The sequence below is a fragment of the Acanthisitta chloris genome, unplaced genomic scaffold (assembly GCF_000695815.1).
Source record: "Acanthisitta chloris isolate BGI_N310 unplaced genomic scaffold, ASM69581v1 scaffold28207, whole genome shotgun sequence".
NCBI lineage: Eukaryota > Metazoa > Chordata > Aves > Passeriformes > Acanthisittidae > Acanthisitta > Acanthisitta chloris.
Genome location: NW_008681376.1, coordinates 581 through 9,473, shown reverse-complemented (window position 1 = coordinate 9,473; position 8,893 = coordinate 581). Strand labels below are relative to the sequence as shown.

General features: G+C 50.5%; 1 protein-coding gene across 1 annotated transcript; it reads right to left on the bottom strand.

The window, feature by feature from the left end:
* Positions 1-2,880: 2,880 nt before the first annotated feature.
* TSEN54 (TSEN54 tRNA splicing endonuclease subunit) lies at positions 2,881-8,642 on the bottom strand (the record flags this gene model as incomplete). The annotated part of the gene is made up of 9 exons (XM_009078095.1): positions 2,881-3,031; positions 4,098-4,214; positions 4,878-4,938; positions 5,404-6,038; positions 7,154-7,252; positions 7,591-7,643; positions 7,955-8,053; positions 8,354-8,437; positions 8,579-8,642. Coding segments are annotated over 9 exons (1,363 nt in total), but the record flags the coding sequence as incomplete, so codon positions are not given.
* Between the last annotated feature and the right edge of the window lie 251 nt (positions 8,643-8,893).

The window sequence follows — 8,893 nt, the reverse complement described above, 5'->3', positions numbered from 1 at the left end:
GCGGGCTGAGCGAACACACACCGGGCGGGGTCAGTGCCACAGAGCGGCCGACACGCCTCCCGGCCTGGATAATTCAGCGCTCGGAGGGGCGAGAGAAAGACCTAACAGAAAATCGAAGCGTTCGCTGGAGAGAGGCACACGCAACTGTTCTTGCTGCGCTGAACAACTATTTCTGTTGAGAACTTTTCTCCCCTTGCGATACCATGAATATATGCAGCCCATCGAGAGGCTACAAGCAGCGCTGAGTGCGATTAGGGACTGCTCGCTACGGACACAGCTCATCCCTGTCCCCTCCACGGCCCAGGCTGGCCTTGCAAAGAATGTGCCAGGATGCATGGAGAAGCCTTGGGACGTACCACCGCTTTGCATTCTGCTTGCCACAAGCACCACCTTCCCCTGAGAGTGCTGAGAGTGGGGGTCAAACTTTAACACAGCTTAACACACTGTGGCCAAAACACCTCCCAGCACAGCTGCTGCAGCACGAGGTGCAGGTGCCATCTGCAATGCTCTGGGGCTTTCTGTGACCTCTGCTTGATGAAACTGTGTTCAAGGCACAGTTTCCTGCTCTCTTATGTCTGGAAACTTTACTCTAGGTCACTGAGTTTATGGTCTTTTTCAGATCAGAAACTGTTCAGGCTGCAGTAAGCCTGTGCCCCCACAGGGAACAACAGCTGGGCAAAGAATCTGTAGCTATGTAGACTGCAATGGCACTCCAAGGTCTGCCAAGCTCTCTGCATCCATGCAAAAGCTTGAAATCACCCCTGACAAGGGTCTGGTAACAGTCAATACTTCACCCAAGCTTCCAAGAGTGATATTTTTCAATTAAAATATTAGTATCTGTCGTGTCCTTGCAACACCCAAGCAATCCACATCACAGGCCAAAATGAAGCAGTGGTATCAGTCTGCATCGTGCTCCCATCCTGGTAAAGGCACTGTCAGATGTTGTGGTGCTGAGCAAGGCAGCCACAGTTTCTCAATCCTCCCTGCAGTGGTTATTAAGTTGTAATTGTCTTATGCTGAATCAGGGAGTCTCTGCCCCAGCGAAACTCACTGGGTGGCTCTCGTAGAGTTCATTGATACAATTCCTCCTTGGCATAAGGAGATGAGACTGATTGAAATCAACAGGAGTGAGTTTGACCTAATTCCAGGACAAACGTGAGCCCTGTGGGTCAGGCTGGAGCTCTTCTGGCTGCGCCTGTTCTTAGACACTCAGTGGGAACTAGCTTCAATCTGTAAAACAGTCTGGGAGAATGCTGAGGGCAGATGGAGCTGCCAGCCCCGGAGTTTGGAGCTATATCAGCACCAAAGCAGTGCTGGAAGGAGGAAGAGGAAGGGGAGGGCGTGTGGGAGGAGCTGCCAGACCCTCACCTCGGCAGAGCCCTGCTGACTTCCAGCATCTGATAAGAGAGGTGTGTGTGAAACAGGACCAGGCACAGCGCTCGCAGCAGAGCTCTGCCACCTTGGGCTACGATACCTCTGACCACGCAGGAGGAAGACAGCAAGGTGCTGTGTGCTAGCAGGAACTGCACACGGATGTAGGAACTCCTCCAGGCTCTGAGTCAGGGAACAGGGCAACAGCTGGATGCAAACACAGGCAGGAGCAGGAGCAGGGTTACTCAGCCACAGGGTTGTATGACTATGAGCAGGCACTCACCAGCCTCCCCTGAATCTCCCTCTGCATAACTTAAAATTTCTAGGGGAATTAAGAACCACACTGAGGAACTTGCGTCACTGGAACAGGATTTTTTTTTTATTGCTTAGCCTTCTCCACATCTTCAGAAGGAATTACAAAAATATCAAACCAAACACATCTAAACCAGTTGTTATTACAGTTGTGAAAACCCTGACACCAAACAGCCATGCTCAGTGTGCTTCCATCCACTGAGCAGAGCTTCTGGCACCTGGCACTTTTGCATAGAGGCTAAAGCAAATTTGGTACCTAGATAACGTGGTGGAAACCACACACACAGGGCCTGGAAAGCAGTAACATCTTCAGTTTGGAGCACAACAGCCACAGGACTGGAAGGCTCAATAGCAATTTGTACCTTCTTTCTTTATTCAGGGATTTCTCACTTGTGAGAGAAAGGACAAGGATCCACAGCCAGGAAAGAGAATGCTGGGCTGACACAGAGAGGCTGCAGTTCAGCCCTGGTGAGACTATCAGATACAGTGTGCTGATAGTGGGGGTCAAACTTTAACGCAGCTTAACACTCTGTGGCCAAAACACCTCTCAGCACAGCTGCTGCAGCATGAGGTGCAGGTGCCATCTGCAATGCTCTGAGGCTTTCTGTGGCCTCTGGTTGATGAAATTGTGTTCAAGGCACAGTTTCCTGCTCTCTAGTGTCTGGAAACTTTACTCTGGGTGACTGAGTTTATGGTCTTTTTCAGATCAGAATCTGACCTGATGGTCGTTGGCACAGCTGAGTGACAGAGGCTCAGGACATCACCACTGATCAGCTTATTCTGTCCCCAGCTGACCTCAATGACATTCCATTCCAACCATTCAATTGGTGTAACACAGTGGTTCTTAATAGGTGACAAAAGGATCACCAGCCAAGTGTTTTCTAGTGGTCCACAAGTCAGTGAAAGATGACATGAAAAGGCAGACTGGTGGCCCACAAGGTGAGAAAGCTGGGGAACCAGGAGCTTCAAGAACAAAGCAGTGTGTACTCCAGTCCAGAAATGCCCATACACACTTGTTTGCTGTAAATTACACTATTTTGCCTGAGCCATCTGGGTGGGTGAAGTCTGTAACAGCCAATAAAGTGGTCAGCTACCCAATTCTCCAGTTATCACAGGCTCTATTTTCTGTAATAGTTCATTAATCAGGAAAACAAATCCTGAGTAAAGCTCTTCCCTTCATCCCAAGTGACAGCACCTTCACTGATTAACATCAATGGGCAGCTTGAATTCCTTTAGTGAATAGAAGGCAATTTCTCCATGATCCACCAGAGCAAAGACCAGTGGGACATCCCCACTCAGATATGTAACCTGCTTCAAGGCCCGCAGGGATGGAATCTGCTCATCAAAGCTGCAGAGAGAAAAAAATATCCTGTTTGTTCTCAGAGCAAGAGGAATACAGAGGCAAAGCTGTCCTGGGCAGCAATTGCAACAGCTCCCTTTGGCCTGAGGAGCTAGTAGTGATCCTCCCCACCCGTTTCAATCAAAGCAGGAGGCTGCCAGCCCTGAGAGAGTATGCTGGGAACTGGGAGCTGCTGAATCCTCTGCCAAAAACAAGGGCAAGTGCACACTGCTCCACACTGCCTATTAGATGCAGCTCACAGGGATATTGGAAAATTGCCAATCCAGTGCAATCTTAATACCTTTGTGCTGGGAAGATCTTTAGGTTGCAGGGATCAACATCTGACCTGCTTTTCCATCCTTTTAATTCCCTAGAGTCTGTTTGCTTGTCAATGAAAATATTTATGCAACAAGGATCATCCTACTTGCTCATAATGTAAAACTGCATTACCACCTTCCTTGCTCTATTACAGCTGCAGAGGGACAGTCTAAGTGTACCAAAATGAGAAAAGGCAGAAATTGAACTTTGTACCTAGCTATGGAGTTTAAGTATCAGGTTCTGGATCCAACAGGAAATGGGACACCTCCCCTTGGTTTGTACTGATCTTAGAGTTACACTTGACAAACATGAAAACACCAAATCCATGGCCCTGAGCCTGTGGAGAGCTCTGGGGAGGTACATCTCCGTGGAAATCCACAGAGATCTGCACTGGCTAAGGATTCACATACCATATGGCTCCCTCAAAAATGAGCTCTACCTGAGTTTCACAAGCATTGCATAAATACAGCTGTGCATAGACAATTATTCTTACTCCTGACTCCAGCAATACTCAGACATGGGCAGCAACCAGATGACCAAATAGTGTGGGCTGAGTGCAAGGGCTGGAAGAATTGTCAGCCACAGCCTCCAACAAAGGAGGAACTGAAAGAAGGAAAAACTTCTGGGCAGGACCACCCTCAAGGCAGGCACCCTGATGATCTGTAAAGCTCACAAGATGCTGGGTCATTTGCAGATCATTAGAACTTCATTTCCACAACTGCAAGGTTTCAGAAAACAGGGTAAGATTCAGGGGTACCTCCGAACACACATCCTGACATATGGCTTCCCAGGGTTTGTCTTCTTAAACTTGGATACACAATCTGCTTGATACACATTGAAGTCTATCTTCATGGCCCCTGGGTCCTCCTGCAGCCTGCAGAAGAGAGAGCACACCCACATATGTATGGGATTGAAGCACTGTACAAGTACAGCGAACAGGGAGCAAAAGCTCTTGAGGCCTGTCTAGTTTGAGCCCTTTGAAAGGCTTCACTCCTCACAGAACTGAACCTGCATCTGTTCTAATTACTTTCCAGGGTCTTCCTGTAGCCAGACCAGAGCAAGGTCCTACCCCACATCTGCCATACTCCCTTCTCTGCAGAGCCCCTTGCAAGGAGCACCAGTGGACAGGAGCAAAGCACTACTCTGTCCTGCAGGGACTACACACAAACACCACACAGACTCTGCAGCAGGAGCAGAACCAGAATTCCCAAAGCCAAGGTTTTATAACCACCACAGCAGGGATGGCAGCATATTCCAGGGATGAGACACAGGTGAAACCCTCTAAGGGTGCAGAGAGGGAACAGCAGGAAAAGAGAGCAACCCTGCTGTTTTAATTGGCCTGGAATGCCCTGGCACTTGATGGAAATGTCATCCCCTCCCTACAGATGCAAGGAGGTCACGAGGCAGAACACTGGATCCTGGATGCCAGGCAGCTCCCAAACTGCTGCTGTGAGCATCTCAGACCTCACACAAGCAGGGACAGTCACAAGACACCCCCACTCTCTTGCAGCTATGAGTTGACTGGTTGGATACTAACCCGGAGGCTCCATCCAGGATGTGGGAGGGCTGCAGCACACTGATCTGCTGGAGGAGCACAGCTGGAGGGAGAAGGAACAGGAAAGGATCAGACCAGCAATTTCCCTTCCAGGGCACTCCAAGCTCTCCACCACCACCCACGAGCCTTCCTCCTCCGACAATGGCTGGCAGCACCACAGTCACCACTGGCTACTTCAAAGGCCTCAACTTCCTCATCTCCTCCCAGCACACAGCCCAGAACACCCCACAGTTGCTTTGCATCTTGCTGGCCCTGACAGTACATGCCTAACAGCCTAGCAGGAAGGACTGCAATACAGCAGGACATAGGGAATGGATTAGAAGACCTCCCAGGGCATGTTTATCCTGGCACTTGAGTGGGCTATAGAAAGATCCTCCTGCTCAAACTACTGTCCCCTAAACTGATGTTCAGCTTTTCCATGTCATCCCTTTTGCTGCTGCATACCAGGCACTGTTCCACAGAGCTGGGGGGGAGAAGGAAGCCCCTGTCACGTCCCCAGAGCCACTACCTGACGAGGTAGCTTCATCTGGCCGCAGAAGGGGTGTGACAGCTTGATCCCAGAGATGTGACGGTCGTTTCCAAACCCTCTGCTGTCTCCTCTTCTCTAAAAGGGCTTTGTACTCCTGCCAGTTGGAGCAGTGCCTCACCTCCTGGTCGGCATTGACACTGCTCTTGTACCTGCTCTCCCTCTCCCGCTGCTCCCTTTCCTTCCTGGACAGCTTCTCCTGTTTCTGGTTGATGCGTGTGCACCAGAAAGCTGCATCGACCTCCCTCCCCGGCACGTTCTCTGGCAGGAGCCTGTGGTCAGGTGAGGGCAGATGTGTGCAGGGCTGGTCTGGGGCCACGTTTGGAAAGGCAATGTTGGTAAAATCCCAGCGGTGTGCATGGGTGCCAGTGCTGCTCCTCTTATGATCTCCAGCCTGGCTCCTGGAGGGGCTCACAGAGTCTTTTTGTCCTGTATCAAGAGGAACTGGCTTTGACTCCCCCTCTGCACTGCCAGCATCTGATTCCTTTGGCTGTGCTGACAAAGGCTTTTCATCCATAGGAAGGCAGCTGGAGTCTCTGTAGTCATCCCTATCGTTGTTTGAAGTCCCTTCAGCTTCTGGAAGGTCCTCGGATACCTTATGTTTCTTCTCATGTGACCTAAAGACAGAAGGAGCAGCATAAAAGACAGGGAGAGTGTGTGGTGGAACTTTATTCCCTTTGAGTCCTGCCTCCTCCTTGCTAATAGGAAGAATTGCAGTCTGCCAAGCCTGAAGGAAGGATGGCAAAAGTGGCAGAAATCCCCAGACACGTCTGCAAACCCTTAACAACAACCTCTTGGCTTGTGTGACAAAATGAGAAGGGAAAAAACCAGGCCAGAAACAAGCAGTGAATGCCTAAGGCAGAATAAACTTCACAGAAGTCCCACATGAGGTTTGACTTCATTGCCCAGGAGAATCCCAGCTTTGATCTGTATAAACACATGTTCCCAACCTGCCACACAGCCTACACACAGCCCAGACCCTGACCCAAACACCTCCATCCAGACATGATGGACTTCAGCCAAACCAGCACAGACCAGGCAGAAACCTTCCTGCCAGCACCTCTTGCTGGTATGAGATGCAGTGCCTGATCCCACAGAAGATGGAGCAGTTCTTAAACCAGCACTTTAATCTCCCAATTCCTACAACTCCACAGCTCCTCAGGCAGAGATTTATTGTTAGCAGGGACTCAGCCCAGCCTGGCTCTCCCGTTTCTGAAGGGTTGACGCCACCTCCTGGGAGCTGCCAGAATTATTAGCAAAATTACCCATTCTGTCAGTTTCTGCCGACGTTTTGGCAATGTCTAGAGGCCATGTGCAAGCACCAGGACCCAACTGTGCTCTCTGCTGTAGAGTCCTGGCATGTAAGTTGGACCAAGGAGGTGGAAAAGTGCAATATGTGCTTCGTGGTGTCTGCACTCCTGCTAAAAAAGAGCAAGAGGAGACACCTGATGTGTTTCTTCTGCACTGACCTCTCTATCCTTCTGTTTTGGCATCTCAGCACCACAGCTGGGGCAGAGGGTTAGGTTGCCTCTCCTAGCCCAACACATGTGACAAGAGGGAACATTGCAAAGTGTTCAGGAAAAGAGCTGCACTGCTCAGGGACAGCCAAGAGCAGCAGTGTCAGACAGGTCACCCACAGCACAAGGGGCTGGGGATGTTGCAGCAAAATAGCTGTTCCTGAGCCAGCATGGCCAGGGAGAGGATTGGAGAAGGCTTTGGGCCACATCCTTACCGGGGGCTGGAACTCCTCCTCCTTTTGCGATGGTGTTTCCCAGAGCTCTTGCAGTGACTTTCCAAGTTCAGTTGCCTCTCGTAGGGAGACGGGACAGTGCTGGAAGAAGACACCGACACAAAGGCTGAGAGCAGGGCGAGGTAGTGGAACTACCCTTCTGCTCAGCTTCCAGGATACAGCAACAAAAAGCAGAGAAAATCCCCAAGCATGACCAAGATGATCCTGAGATTGTGCCCCATTTCATGTTCCCAATCACCTCCTCAAGAGGGAGGAGCAAGGAAGGGTAGAGTGCCACTTTTAGCCTTTAATCCTCCCAGGAGGTGGAATGCAGGGTCAAAGTCCTCTTCTCTGCCATTCCCTGGGGCCAGGCAGTGGGCACAGAGCTTCTCAGAGTCTTCAGAAAGCAGAAAGCAGCGTGGAAAGGAACAGTTGGTTACCTGGGGTCGAATCTCAGTACAATATAACCCAGTTGCTTCAAGTGGCTGAACACCTTAGAGTAAAGGAAAGCAAGAGGGTTAAACAACAACCCTAAACCCAAACAATTGACTTCAGTTCCACTAAGGCAGAGTGAACAGTATAGCAGTAGCAGAAGAGAAAATGCCAGGGTTAGGACCCAAAGCAAAGGTGGTGAAACAGGAACTGAACATCTGGAAGAAGGTGAGTGGGAACAACTGAGAATGACTCCCCTCCCTTCCCTCCCTAACCATCCTGCTCTGCTTCCAGCCACTTAAGGAGGTTGTGTGGCAGGGACTGGGCTCTCTGCCTTTATCCTCCCTGCAACAGCTGCAGGTCCCAACACACCTGGTAATGTGACAGGCTCATTGCCTCCTGGCACAGCAGGATCTCGTAGGCTTCCTGGATTGACAAGGGCAGATCCCTGTAAAAGAGCTGGACAGAACCCTGCAGGGCAAAAGCTTGGTGTGAGAGAATCACAGGGAACAAACCTATGCAACCTCACAACAGTCCCTTCCCATTGGTCCTGACAGCTGGTCCCAGCACCCTCCCTGATATGATACCCAGTTCCCCCATGCCTTGGTTTTAGCAGAGAGAGAAGAACTTCCCACCCACAGCTGTCAGCTCCTGCTCCAGCACTGCATCTCTTTGGAGCATGCAGCTGGGAACACAGTGCTCAACTGTTAAACTAATCACTGCTTTGGGAGATACTTCTCCCCATCCACATCCCATCCCCTTCCTACTTACACACTCCACCAGGTACAGAGCTTCTTCAGGCAGCAGGCACTGTTTGCCTTGCTTCGAGAACCCCATGGTGTGCCAGAACTTCCCCTGGAACAGAAGCACAAATCCCTGATGAGCTCTGGCTGATCCCCACTGACAACCAGTCTCTCTCCCATTTCAAGAAGCAAATTAAAGAATCTGTGAGGCAGCAGGAGATGATGGCACTGACCACACTCCGTAGCAACTCACCGCAGGGGACTGCAGCTCCACGATGCCCTGTCCTGGCTTCCACTCAGCTTTCACCAGATTCCCCCTGAGAAGGTTAGTTTGTTACTATTAGTGTATCCTACAATCAACTTCTAGAGTAGCAACACCATGAGCTCAGGAAGGTGTCAAAAGGCAGCAGACTTACAGGGGGCATTTTTACAGGGCAAGGCCTTAGAAGACATCAGCCCCTGGACCTAACAGTACCAGCTGAAGAGTTTATCATCACCAGCTAGTTAAGTGTCTTCAGTCACCACCACAGACACCTGTACATAGCCCACAGCAGCCTGCTGGAGATAT